Source organism: Pollachius pollachius (assembly GCF_949987615.1).
Source record: "Pollachius pollachius genome assembly, chromosome: 13".
NCBI classification, from domain to species: domain Eukaryota; kingdom Metazoa; phylum Chordata; class Actinopteri; order Gadiformes; family Gadidae; genus Pollachius; species Pollachius pollachius.
In genome coordinates, this window is record NC_136946.1 from 15232355 (window position 1) to 15247488 (window position 15134).

Below are 15134 nucleotides of genomic sequence, written 5' to 3' on the forward strand. Positions count from 1 at the left end.
ATGCGCTAATCAAAGCAAAAAATAGCCACAAAAAAAAGGATTTATATTTGAGTACACAACGATTATAGGCCTGTGTATCAGGAGGATTGTTGTGATTGCTGTACCAGTTAATAATTCTATGCCATAAACACTGTACACTTATATATATACACTGCATATTGGAATGGATCAAGCTCCCCGTCATATGGGATAAACGGGATGATACAAAATAAATATGAATCATTCTGATAAGTCATCAACAAATGTATGCGGGGTGGAAATACGGATTACAGAGGGGCACCAATATATACTGTTTGCATAATAAAACAATCAATATTTCCCACTCGCCTCTCCTAATTATCAATCGGGAGAGTATCAGTTACAGTTGGTCTAATTAGACGGGAACGCAGCACAGTTCGTTCCATTTTACTTGAACGCAGCACAGTACCAACGAAATGTCGCGTTCTCGCGATGTGGTTTGGAGGCTCCTGGTTGGATAAGAGCAGTAACGGTCACGTGGGTTTGGATATTTGGCATTCTGGGACACAAACAGTGGTGGGTATGAAATACAGCTCCAACAGTGTCCACGGTGGAAAGCGAAGCGAGAAATAAGACACACAGCTGGAGACCAAAACAAACAGCATCGCTTTGCACGACTTCTGTGCGCAGATTTTCACCGGAGCGGGCAACGGGAAACCTGAGGTCTGTTTCAGAGCATTGACTTCACGATGGACAGGGGGATGTTGTTATCCATGCAGCCTGCTAGCTAGAGCCGAGAGTAAGTTAGCGAAGACTGATGCTACTGTTAGCTGGATGAAGAGATCAGAGCTTGAGCTGAAGTCTTAAAAGTAGAACTCCATCACCTTCTTACCTTAAAGCCGTTCCTGGGTAATGGTTGAGTCGTTTGACCATTGACCCTCACACTTTCTTCTCAGTTCGTACTTCTCTTATTTACCATCATTCTATCATTAAATAGAGAATAACGTACATAATTCGCAATGACAACGGGGAATAAGACGTGCATCGCAGAATGTCTTTATGAAAATGGCATTCATAATTCATTCAGCTGGAAGGGTTCCCAGCTCGTTTACCCGAGATAAAAGTGACCTATCGTAACGCCCACACAGATGTAGGGGACTGGTCTCTGGTTCATCACAGACCCATTATAAAGCGATGGCCTACGAGTGAAGCCATCTGCTCATAACACTTTTACTTGCTTGGAACGAGATAGAATGTCCCACTGGACTCCTTGAGCCACATCTGTCTTCATCGCATACGGGTCGTCTGAGCTCGTCCCCAAACCCAATCCTCGGGGGCCAATATGTGGTTGGCAGGGTCCACAACCCTGCATCTGGGCACCAAGCTCGCCAAACATGCCGTAGGCAAAGCTCAGATACAGATCAACCGCTGGCTCCAGAGGTCTGCTACCGACGAGTGTGACAAAATTGACATATTGATATGCAGCGCCTTCGAGGAGAGAACAGCGGGCAACGGGAAGTCCGAAGCCGGGGACTCTGAAGTTAACATCGGCGATGGCGTGTCTTTCACCGGCGTCGGGGAGTCTCGTCATCCGTGCTGCATCACCGCTTGCTGCTTCAAGAGCGCCGTGCTTGCGTGCATCCTTACGGCAATGTGTTTCTCTTCCGTGGCCCTGGTGCGGCAGTATCTCAAGGATCTGCTGCTTTGGGTGGAGGGCTTGGACAGCGCCGTGGGAGCCTTGCTGTTCATCGTCGGATTGATCCTCGTGTCGTTCCCCTGTAGCTGGGGGTATATTGTGCTTAACGTGGCAGCGGGGTACCTGTATGGATTTGTGCTGGGCTTGGGACTCGTCATGGTGGGTGTGTTGATCGGGACCTTCGTGGCGCACATTGTGTGCAAGCGGCTGTTGACCGAGTGGGTGCTGAACAAGATCGGGAACAGCGAGCAGCTGAGCGCTGTCATACGAGTGGTGGAGGGAGGGAGCGGACTCAAAGTTGTGGCCTTATCAAGATTGACACCCATACCGTTTGGGCTCCAAAATGCAGTTTTTTCGGTGAGTTTAATATATTTTTGCCTTTTGTTTATAATGTGTGTGTGTGTGTGTGTCTGTGTACAACTTTCTACCTACCTATTTGGCTTGTTATGTAAATGTTTTCATTATTATCATTAGCATCCACCAGTTATATGTATTCATTTTTCCACATTGCATCCCGCAATGTGGATAGTGTGATTTAAATGACCCTATGTTTTGCATCATAAGTTAGCATTCCTATCCTTTGTTCTGTGACAGCAACAAAGGTTCTTGGCAATTTGAATAAGATGTTGCACTGTCAATTACAATACAATTATGATATTGTGTGTGTTGTCACTTTAGATGGACAACCAATGTGGACACTGTTCCAGACATGGATCCTATATGTTAAGGCTAAACAGTTCACACCCAACATAATAAATAGTCTCAGCCCTATCTATGCCTAAGGTTTGGTCCCTAAGACATGCCTAGATGTCCCTAAGTTATGCCGTTACGTTATGGCTTCAATTCACCATCTCTCCAATATTGCTGTAGCAACACAGGAATGACAACAGGCAGTTAACTTGTTTGCATCAGTACTTTATTTATTATCAGAGTACAGAGATAGGGATGAAACCATACAATCTGGGAGGGCTTGCCAGGAATCAGTTGAGTCTATTATTGGAGAACCGGTTCAGATTTGTACTAGTTGTTAGGGTTAGGGTAAACAATAAAGTCTGCTTCCAGGAAGTCTCCTTGGGGACTTCTCATTCTCTATTTTATATTTATTTATTTAACACAAATTAAACAACTAAACAGTGTCTTTCTTTCTCTGATTTCTATATATTATTTTAAAAACACATAATTCTGAAGAACATTCTAAAGCATTTTCTTTTTTAAATGTAACATTAACATATTCTGGAGCAGTGGGGTAGTAACAGGTAGTGCATAAGGAAACATGGTCCCACTGAACATGTACAGCTGCACTGTGCTTCACATTCACAGTTTAATCTAAGCAAACCTGAAATTGTAGCCTACCTGTAGACACTGCACCCAGTCAGCCCTATTCATGTTGGTGGTCCCAGAGTTCTGGCCAAATTATAGGTCAAGGTAACGTAACACCATGCTCTGCAAACAGAAAAGGTTAAGCCCTCTCCCAGTAGAACATCTTTCTGCAACAACAGCACTGTACCTCTCACATCTGCCCTCCCCTCACCGCCGACCAGTGACCTTCATGCACAACGTCAATGATTTATTCCGTCTGCTCTTCTCTCAGTGATATCTGTAAATAGTACGAGTCATGAAGGAGGTCTGTCTGTGGCAGACGATCAGTTCGAAGGTTATGGAGCAGTGCAGGGTTGAGCGGAGGATGGGATTCTTAATAAATCAGTGGTACCTACACAGAACATGTTGAGGGGCAGGGACTACAGTGGGTCCATACTAACCCCTTAGCTGTTAAGCTTTCTCTTTTCCATATTAAGGTAAAGCAGTAAATAGGAATAAGGCAAATTCACCACCAGCCAAAGACATATTTAAATGATTGAAACCGGCCAATGTGGTGAATTGAAGAGATGAAAGTACTACATTCAACTAAATTACAGCAATATTGCAAAGTTGCCAAAAGGCCTGTAGTTGTATAAGCAGGTAAATGAGTGAACAACAGTGATCTTGCGTGCAAACGACCGTCATTGCCCACGTAATCATACATTGACCTGCTACTAGCATGCTTTCATTAGTTGCTTTACCATGGAAACATAGACCAGTCAGATCGTTACACTGCATGTGACAATGACGCATACACCAAATGTGTTCTCTTGAAAAGGAAGTGCTGCTGGCAGACCCACCAATGTTGATAAAGACTACACTTGTGTTTTATTGCATTTCTAAATGTGGTTACCTAATTCCCATTACTATTGGATATGTCAAATTTTATTGTCACATTAAGTGTAATTCAGAGAACAGATTATGGTTTGTCCCACCATTGTTGCCGTCTTCAATGCCTGAAATGAAAGGGCTGTTTCCTTCCATTTTCAAAGGGGCTTTTTTCATGTGCCCCTTGGATTAAAGATTGCATGAAAGGAGGGACTTTATGTTGGTGATGGTTTAATACTGGTCAGCCAGTATTTTGCATTTAATCTCTAATTTATAAAATCTGTCTAGTACATAAAGTTCTAGGGTTCCTGCCACACACATGAGAACAGTTAGTCATACTATGTTCATAATAATTTCATTTGGTAAAAGTGTTTCGCTAAACTGGCTGGTTAAACTGTCAATATTTCATCACTGGTTTTCCCCATTGTGGAATCCATCTTGTGAGGTTAAGCCTATACCCGTAGTTCCAGCTATAGCCGTATTCCAGCTTGCCGGTGGCTATTGCATGCTTCACACATCTGACACACTGGACGCCCTTGATGACTCCCGGAAACAAGCAGTCAAGGTCTGGCGTTCCTCTGGGTTTCACAACAGCCAGTCAACTTGACTCACGTTTGGAGAGCAGGGATGAGCTTACTTTGGAGGGATCACTGTTAAACTTAGAATAAACGCTGAGTTAATATGAAGTTCACTTCCTAAGTTGACAGAGACTGTTGGTGTGGTTATTCTGGTTAATGCTGGAAAAACTCCTTTTTGCTTCTTGCTGTTCCTGCGCCTGTCTAAAAGCAAGAGACGAATGAGCTCTTTTACCACATGAGATAGATCTTTATTAATCAACGATTCTGTGAATTTCTGAAAGTTTGCCCAGATACAAAACTCTCATCTACTGTAGTCATAATCAGCACCGACTAATTCAAATATATAAAATCAACTAAAACAGCAGTTGTTGGCTGACGTGAACTGGATAATCAGGTTAAGAGGCGTTTACACAAAAAGTCCCCGTGTCACATCTCCGCTCCATCTAATCTGTCGAATGGGATGTGAAAACCTTCCTCCTTCTTAACTGATTTGTCCGGTTCCGTCGTACAGTACACTGTGAAGCGTCTTATCTCGAGGAAGGAGAGCCTGTCAGTGTAGAGTGTGCACCGGAGGGGGGGGAGCCAGGCCCGTCAGAAAGGAGGTTAATAAGCTGTAGCTTGCCTCCCGCTCGGTCTCTCTCCCGCTCGGTCTCTCTCTTGGGCTCTCTCCTCAGCCGCTGCCCTCTCGCTCTCTCTCTTTCCTGCTGTCCTTCTCTCTCGCTCTGGGTCTCTCGACCCCTTCGACAACTCCTCGGCTCCTCTTTCAGTCCCAGACCCACCAGAGATTACGAATCGAGCTCTGTCTGGTCTCAGTAACCTCGGCAATCATTACTCCATGGCCATTATTCAGCCTGGTTGGAATTGTCTTGATTATCTCGTTCACACAACGGGTGTGCAGTGGGGACCACAGCACAGTAGTAACCCTGAGGGGGGTTTTCAAAGGTTCATACCCACGTATATTTAGGGCCATGACTATTAAGGGGATTCACACCTCTAATCTGTAAGGATTGGTCAGATTCAGGGGGGAAGTTGTACTTCAACTTGTTGCTTCGTTTACTGGGTACAGTTAGCGATCACACTGTACTTTGTTAGCGAAACAAACATTTGAAAAAAGTTATTGCGATGGAGTGGTTGGCTCCCGTATTGGACAAAATTCTGAGGTAAACTCAAACTTTCTGTTACTGAATAATTTACATAATTTAAAAAAGTACTCGAGTGTTATACTTTTTGTCCTTCCACATCTGTGGAATCTGATCAACCCCTTCTGCATTCAGCCATTTTAACTGGGCTGATTAATGCTTTATATGAAAATGCTTTGCTTTGGGCATGGATTATGTGAAATAAGACCCAAGTTTGTCCAAGTGCTTAGCCCTGCCACCAGGGTTACAGAATCAGGTAGGATGATGCCCGTTGTTGCATGGTCTGTCCTTGGTAAGCGATTTCTGTGGACGTGGCTGCATTTCAAAGTGCCCCTTCTTTCTGTTCTACTGAAGTGAATGCTGCATTAATGCCGGTAACCCAAAACTACACACAAACACAAACTGCAACGCTTGGCAAAACAAAGGGATGCTATTGAAGGAAGACTTTGCAGAGCTTTTCAGGATGAGGTGGAATGATTCGGCCTCTCTGTAATATTATCACACAGCTATCCTGGCCTCATCCATTTTGTGGTGCTTAAATAGATGGTGAATGAGTTCTTAAATAGGCCAGGACGATTCATCGCGTGCTCACCTGCTGGATGGTTTGTGTTTTTGGTGTCTGCTTACCCTCGCCTATGGCATTTCTTTATTAACACGAAAACAGCCTCGCTATTCATATCATGAAATGGAAACTAGGTCAAACCTATGCAAATTCCTATTTGGTCATGTATATCTGGATGCTGTGTTGAAGCTGGCCGTTATTGTGTGTTTGCGTTGTACGAGTTCTGCAAGCCGCAGGACGTTGGAATTCACCGGGTAGCTGTAAAAATACCCATTGGTGTCCCTGCCCTGACCAAGCCGGGGACATCCGTGGCCTGGCCAAGTTGTGGAGTCACGACAGCTGCAGAGGAGCTCCACACAGATGCTCGTGTGGGAGGAGGGCAGGCGTGTACTCCTCACGGCCCAGGGAGAAGGCGGCGGGAGTGAGCTCTACTGGGGCTCACCTAGAAGACGACGGGAAACCGCCTTTTAGAGGGCGTCATACTCCTGTAATATGTCCAAGTGAGATGGATAATTGTGGCAGAACGGCACATTAAAGGGATTTGATTTGATCCTTTGGGATTGTATTGTGCCACATTGAAACGCTAGCCAGCCATTCCTGTTGAAGGCTATAAATGATGGGGAGGGGGAACATGATATCGTATCGGTGGTTGAAAGTTAAGGCAGCCCCTTTTCCTTTTAAACAAACAAACATAATGGCCGTTTTACAATCTACCGACGTAGATCGATGAATAGGTAGGAATATTAATATGACTAGAAATGTGCCTTGTGTTGGACAGGGATTAGACGTGGACCCGCATGGCGCTTTTTTGCTCGGGCTCTGGGCCTTTTTTAGTGTCCTACGGGCATGGCTGATAACGCCTTGGCAGTTGGCACACACATGCTTGCCCCAATGCCCCCCCCTGGAGACACCTGCGTCAGTCACACGCACCTTGTTAACAGAGGCGGTGCCAAGGTCGCGTCCACCCACACAAGCACTCATTTGTCATCCTTATGGTCGGTTGACTGGTGACACGTAGCCGTGTTGATTATTGAGTACAGTGGTACTGGGGACTTGCGGGGCGCTGGGGCGTGGCAGGGCCGTCGTCACCATAGACCAGGGCTGGTATCGGTGTGTACTTTGAGCTTATTGTTTAGTGTATCTCTATGGAAGGGCTAATATTCAAATGACTGTTTGTATGATCTCCCTGTTAATTTTTCTTCCCCCATGCCCCATTCAATGAGTGTTTTTAGTCTTGAGGCTAAATGGCTTTAAAGGTGACATATTATACCACCAGGTCTGTGTGTGATAGCCATTACGAACCCTTTTGAAAATCTCCTGACATCACAAGTGTGCTGGATAGATCAGTCTGCCAGCCGACCCAGTGGACTATAGCAAGCGTTGCTCATCTCTCCGTCATACATCTAGGTGGGCACGCCCACTTGTGATGTCAGGAGATTTTCCAAACGGCTTGTTACGGCTAATCACACTCACACCTGTCGGTAGAACATGGTGACTCGATGGTTGTGAAACCATCGGGTCACCCTCGGGGCACCATTATCTAGTCCTACAATCGGATTTCAATCTGGGTGTGTTTTTCTCCCCAGGTGTTTGCATTCCATCCGTCTGTAAATCTAATCTGGAGCCTGTTCCTCCGCCCTCAGATCACAGACGTGTCCTTGCCAAACTACCTGGTGGCGTCCTCGGTGGGCCTGCTGCCCACCCAGGTGCTCAACTCCTACCTGGGCACCACCCTGCGCACCATGGAGGACGTCATCGCCGAGCAGAGGGTCAGCGGCTACCTGGTCTTCAGCCTGCAGGTGCGCCCACACACGGCCGGCCCTGGCATTCCCTCACCCTGTGAAACCACTAAGCCGCTCGCATCATTTCGAGTCATGCTTGAAAGTCCGGACACTAAGACAATAGGGGCCCTGTTGACGAGGCGGTTCCACCTGCCGAGCGGCTCAGAGGAAGGTACCCCCCCCCCCCCCCCCTCCCCCACGCCTGTCTCATGCCCCCAAGACGCAATGCTTCACATTCTCATAGACAGGAAGCATAGCCTCACCTGTCACTCTCACAAACCCGCACACTTACGCAAACACTACTGTATTTACCTACTTCTACCCGTCCCCCCTGGACCAGAATTCATCATTTGTGTGTTGGGAGACGAGCTGAACTCTCTCGCTCTCGCGTGCGGGCATGCACGCTCAAACATCAAGCTGTTCACACACAGCCTTTTCATTTACCACGTGTTTTAAGTATAAGAAGAGGAAAGTTTTGTGGGAAGGTTTTAACGTTTCTGTGCTGGTTTGTATGTTATTCCTGCTGCAAGCCAATGCTAAAACAACTGGGCTGGTTTTAAAATGTTTTAAAATGCTGGCAAAACTGTCTAGGCCAAGACTGTGTAGACTAGTAATGCAGCGTGGATTCATGCAACTGCTCATGGGGTACATATTTCAAATATTTTCATTAAGAAGTCATCCACTCAATGTCTGCATCGGAAAAGTCCCTGTTGCAATCAAACCTGTGTTGCAATCATTTAACCAGTATTTCTGGTAACGGTCCCTTCCCCCCCAGCAACCCAAAGATAGTTATGAAGCCTTAGTTGCCTTGGTGAACGATAAAGCATTCGTTTGTTGTAGTGGTTTCACTGACATGTCTCATTCATCAGGTGAGTTCGGTACCAAAGTGTTTTTAATTTACCGTCCCCCCCCTCCGTGCAGATCATCATCAGCATCGGCCTGATGTTCTACGTGGTCCACCGCGCCCAGCTGGAGCTCAACGCCGCCATCGCTGCCTGCCAGATGGAGCTCAAGAGCTCGCGCATGAATGGCACCTCCGCCAACCACGGCGGCTTCAGCTACTGCAGCAAGCGGGCGGCCGCTATGGCCAACAGCGGGAACTGCATCAACGTGGTCTGAGACCCCCCCCCCCCCCCGCCCCCTAGCCTCCCCCAAACCCCCCTCCAACACACGGTCTACTGCACACTGGACTGCCGGCCACGAGACGCACGCTAAGAGAAGGCCGTCACCGCCGCCGCGCGTGCCTCCCTGTAAACCTCAAACTACACAAATAAGGGCAAAGAGTTTCCACGTCAAACGGTTCCAAAACTAAAAAGCGTGTTTGTGTTTGTGTTTTTTTTTTTTTTTTTAAAGTGAGTCGATGCAGACAGCGTCTCCTCCTCACAGCGCACATTTTTTATGCAGACATTGTCCTGATGTCCGGAAAGGGGGAGGTTTGCGGTTTGTGTGTGTGTTTGTTGGGATCATTCGTCAAAAGGACGGAAAAGGGACAGGAATGCTGCTGGGATAGCGAAGGTCTGGGAGGTGTCGCACTACCCTCAGCCCATCATATCGCTGCTTGCTCAGCTCTGTTCCAGGAGTTGTCGATTGAACACTGATGTTCATGAGCAGAACTGCAAGGCAAAGTGAACTGATTTGCATACACAATGAATGTGCATCTAGATACTTCCTCCACAGAGGAACGGGGGTTTCCTTTGCCGAGTCAAAATGATGACCACCTATGCACCTTTTCACAATGCATCCACAACAACCCCTCGACACCAATTCCCCCCCCCCCCCCCCCCCCCCCCCCCCCCCCCCAAACGGTTTCCTTGTTTGCGTCAGGGAGTCTCGGTATTCAACGCTAATTGACATGGCTGTAAGTTTATTAATTTAGTAATATCTTGAATTGTAATTTTTTGTATTCTTAGTTTGCTTGGGCGTAGTCACAGTATTACTGGATCATTTTTTTTGTGTTCTAAGGCTGTGAGGAACAGATGGGAGGAAGAGCAAAATTCCCAGCAGGAATTTTCGAAATGTCCTGCCAGGACAGATGAAGTGCAGCATGATTCCCTCTCCGCCCACAACAGCTCCCCTCCCTTGAGTTAAAACACATTTTCCTTTTTACCTAGAGGCTGTTTTCTTTTTATATTCGGTTGGAAATAGTTTTTGAAGAGTTTGATTTTTTTTTTTCTCTCTCTTTTATTTATTTAAAGATTAATTTAGGAATTCCTTAGCTATTGCTTGGACTAGGCTAGGTAGCTTTACCACACAGACCTTTTTGTGCAATGTACCGGTGAACAAGCACCATGAATGTCATATTTTAGTTCCGAAGCCAAAACTAAACGCAGTTAAGCACAGTGAAGGATAGCCGGATATGGGGCAAACTTTGGTTTTGGGTTTAATTTCTTTAGTGACCTTATTAGATGTTCATGCCAGATGAGATGTTATTTTTAATAAGTGCCATATAGAGGCGATGCGTATCAGGTGCCATTGTATTTCCCGCTTCTTCAGTTGAGGGGACATGTGACTTATCATATTTCTATGTACCTGCTATTGTTGGCAAGATTTGATGATAATTTATATGTGAACTTTTCTTTTTACTTACCAATCCAGCAGTGAAGCTCCATTTTTTACTTTTATTTAAGTTTAATTTACAATCCCCAACCTTACCTTTATATATAGTTTCATACTGCCCAGTGAACTTGCAGCCAAGTTTGACAGTCCTGGTTGGTGCGTCATCGAGACCGACAATCAAACCCAATATGGACACTTATCGATGAATGTGATCATATTATTTTCTATTATTAGATATATTATTGTAATGCTGCTCCTCAGACATTGTCTCACAGATAATTAAGGGCTCCTCTATCCACATTATCTGTCTTCACCTCCCTCTTTATACACACACCTGAAAAATGTGCACAACATTTTTCACAATCAGTCTATTTTGTGGTTTGTTTTTCAAAAACAGGCCAACAATTAAATGCGCACCCAAATACATTCCATGCTGTATCTTCTGAAAGGCTGTAGAAAATGTTTGACATTTATTATTTTATGTCTAGATGGCATTTACCTTTTTAATTGGTGTCTGAACACATCAATATTGTCCAATTGCCACTGTATCCAATAATGGGTTTTAGGAACATAATTAGTGAGCCTATGAGTCATTATCTCTGCTTCAAAAATACATTTGATTATTCAAATGTAGTGGATAAAATGAGAACATTCCTGGGATTTCTGGATCAGCCTCTCTTCCATGCCTGTAATGTGATTTAAGATCTAGAATTATATCCCCCCCCCCCCCCCAAATGTACAGCGTGTTTACTGTATGTTTATCGATCAACCTATTGCTCCTCCTTTTGCATGAAAAGTTGCCTTTGTCCACCCGGTGGTCTCCCAGGCTTGTGGACAGAAGAAGCACGTATGGAAACACCAGTCGGCTGCTTCATCGCAGAATTGGGGTTTGTGTAGTTGACGGGAATACAATGCAGAAGAGGGGTTGGAACAGTGTTTCATCCAACAGCACAGTGGGAGATATATGTAACCAGCCATGCATCATGTTTTTTAGGATTCAAATGTATTTTTTTGAGGTTGTGGAGGGTTTCTGTAAAAAAGGAGCAGTTTGTATACTAAAGGCTTCAAGTATTCTTTGGTCAGCTCAGCTGTAGTTACTTAGATATAGATATGCAACAACCTATTCCTAAAGGACGTGTATTTCATAGATATTGATGCAAGACTTGAGGCTGGGCTGTAAAACTGCACATTTAAACTGTTAGTACCAAGGGAAATGAATATATAAATGAATATAAGAGGCTCACAGGGGTACTATGAAACATATGAATTACTTCTAAACCTGTATCAAGTGCATTACACATAAACTGTATTTTGTAAAACAGAATTTTTACAGAGAGTGTATGAATATTGATATTTATCACTGTACAATGCTTGTTCAGTGTTATTTATGGGAGAGAAATAAAACAAATTCACTTTCTTTAAAATAAGGTTTTTTCTTTATGCATATCTTCCTGACAATCCTTAAAGTTCTTCCCGGCTTCCTTGATATAGAATGAGCAAATTTAAATATTACATTTTGAAATGGAAAGAATATGAGTTGAATAGAATTCAATCACAGAAAATATATTCTGACTGCAACACTACAATAAAAATACTGTACATTTGTCCAGTAACACAACAGACAACAGACCCCTTAAATCTCACTCTTTCTCCCAACTCATCCATTTTGTTGATGAAAGCAAAGGCGAAGTGCGCTCTCCCCGCCATCCATCCTGCCAGGCTGGTGATATAAAGGCCAGGCCTCACAAGGCCACGGGGATAACCCAGCCCGGGGCAGCGCGGTTCGCCAGAGATGTGTCAGGCTTGTGGGGCCGTTTGTCACAGTGATTTCAGAGAGCAGCCGCTGATGGACGTGTGAAGGCTGTGATATAGGGCTGCTCCGCCACCACCACCACCACCACCTCTGCTTCCACTTTGCCCTTGCCCTACCGGTGACAGGCTATCTGCTGAGGGGACGCGGGAGGCCTGGGCTGGCCTGTGAGTATGCGGCGGTGGTGATGACAGCCACAACAAGGGACGTCACCAGGTTGTCCCTGTTGGACGGGGTGGGACGGGGGGAGGCGCATCTTTGACTTGGGCATCTGATTGGGATTGCGTTTTTAGGGGACTGAATGTGGAGGGAAATGCCGACCTCGGCGTCCTCTGTGGTTGTTATGGCTGGGAGCCAAAAGTCAGCCGCCTTTTTTTCTACACTGCATGCAAACATCCCTCGGCCCATGTAACCCTGACCTCACACATGCGAACACACTCACTCCCCAGGGCTCTCTGCTCCTCACGTCCACCCTACCACCACAGAGACGGCATTTCAGTGCAAGATCTCAGACCCATCAATCAAACGCAATTGGATTAAAACACAAATGGACAAGACATTGCTTCTGTTGGCTCGATCTGTTGACCCCCCCCCCTGTTGGTGCAGGGGTCATTGTTGGAGTTGGGTCCATCATCTCTTCATAATGATGAGGATAAATAGCGCATAATGATGATGCCGTCCATAATGATGGTGTTCATGGTAAGGTCTGTGTTCTGTGTTTTTTTTTCATCTGAAGAAAGAAGAAGAAAATAAAGTAAATAAATGGCAAAGTATTGTTGCTGTTTCCATACATGAAATTCTTAAATGCAGCTCTTCATGAATTTCTCTCAGAGAGGGGGAATATGGAACCAAGTCCTCTGGCAAAAGGCTGTCCCGTGAACCATGTGACTGCTGTCTTGGCTCCGCTGGTTCCAGCTGTTGCCTCCATCTGGGGCCATCTGAGAGCTACTACGACCTGGTGGCGAAGACTCAGTTGAGACTCTCTCTCCTGACAAAGTTGGTCCTCTCAAAAGGCCATTGTTAATTAAGGGAAGGCTGTTTTAAACACTCTCTTGTCCCTCTTAGTGGCTATCTGTTGATTGCATCGATTGTCTTGCTGGAACAACACGTCACAACGTCTGCTTGCTTCCTCTTACTTCTCTGGCTCGGTTCATTAGAGTGGTTAGATTAGAGTTGATAATGGGGTTAATAAACAGAGATTGCATGAGAATGCCCTTTGACCGTGTGTGATAAGATGAAAGGCATATTAATCAAAAACGTAATTGATTAATAAAGAAATAAGGATGCACAACCCCTATTGATATACTTTGCTTTCATTAATTCGCTCATTTTCTTTCCTGGGCCTTTTCTTTCAAACGTTGCTATTAAAAAGGTGGTACAAACAAGCTGTATTATAAAAATAACTAATAAATAATATTATCATTAAACCTGTTCCTAAATAACATGCAACTAACGGTTGTTGCTCTGATGAAAAAGTATATGCTGAATGACTAAATGGCTCTACAGAGGGCCCTGAAGGCGCTCAGTAGCCAGGCAACAACATGTACATTCAGAGGCTCCGTGCGAAGAGCGCGTTCTTGTTAATGTTTAAACCCGGGCGGGCACAGCGGCCAGGGAGCGAGAACACTGATCACATCTGTGTTCTGTGCAAAGGTCCGTTGGTTACATCACAGAGAAATAGGCACGGTGTGGAAAAGGCCATGTGGCACACAGCTTATACAGTATTAACATGCTCCTAATGCAATTCATAATTCTGTTACATGTCTGAGGCATAACTTTGATGGAATCTAAACTTTTATATACAAAATAAACCGTTTATAATTCATGCGGTTCTGCTCGGGGGTGAACTTGTTTTGACAAATATCCGTCCACCTGTGTGTCACACAGTTGTCCCAGTCCGTAGAGAGTTCAAGCATATTTGGGGGTCTGGTTTCCATGCAGAGTTGACCGGCAGTGGAGGGATTTGAACCTGAACCGGGGCCTGATTCCAGCAATCTGCCTAGAGGCATGGCTAGGATGAATAGAAGCCATGCACAGATTTGATCAAACAGGGATCCTTAAAGGCTCAAAGGTGTTGGATAACCACTCGAGTGTATTTTGATGTTTTAATATTGTATATTTTAATGTATTTCTGCTAGACAATAAAATCATATTTATTAACAACAATAATTCAATACAAATTGAAAGAAATTTTGGAAAATGTCAACGCTAAAATGGTTTTATTGAATTGTCAATACACTTAATTTAACTTACCAATAAACTTATATAAGGCTGAGAGATCTTAGTCTACAACAGTCAGGTAAAATGACCAGGACTGTAAACAGATTGAAGCCTGAATCACGTTCCTGAGTGTTTGGTGGTTCATGATACACTGGAAGAGGAAGGTGACCTCGTGGTTCTCGTAAAATTAATCACCTTGTATTGGCAGATTCTCCCGACTCCCAATACTGGAGATAATAGTTCTGCAGACTCGACACAAATGAGCCAAGGCACAATGAAAGTAAGCCCCTCTAGTGGTCAATTCACAGAACTACACCTCAAATTGTAATACTATTTCTCTTCTTGTAATTTATAATCACAGGTTCATATACATAGCCTACTCATTTGTACCTCAACTGTCACCTTCATCATCCAGTGTAACAAAAACTTCCATTTCAGCCCCATTTCCAACACAAAAACAAAATTGTAACACAAATAAATTGTTTTTAGCTAAAATGGTATTCTATTTCAATGACATTCAATATGTTAAGTGACTATCGCCAAATGAGTTAACGCAATGGGGATTGAGCCTATGGCCCACTAATGAAAGCCTCTGTATTTATAGTTTCATGAATGTCATGAACCGGATGTTGGCGATGACACTGCAT

The 15134-nt window shown here is 44.7% G+C and overlaps 1 protein-coding gene across 1 annotated transcript; it reads left to right on the forward strand.

Moving 5' to 3' along the window:
• The first annotated feature begins 75 nt into the window (after positions 1-75).
• tmem64 (transmembrane protein 64) lies at positions 76-11878 on the forward strand. Its single transcript, XM_079749562.1, has 3 exons — positions 76-2011; positions 7764-7919; positions 8823-11878. The coding sequence occupies exons 1-3, from the start codon at positions 1301-1303 to the stop codon at positions 9018-9020; spliced, it is 1065 nt and encodes a 354-aa protein (XP_079605688.1). The 5' UTR covers positions 76-1300; the 3' UTR covers positions 9021-11878.
• Positions 11879-15134: the final 3256 nt, after the last annotated feature.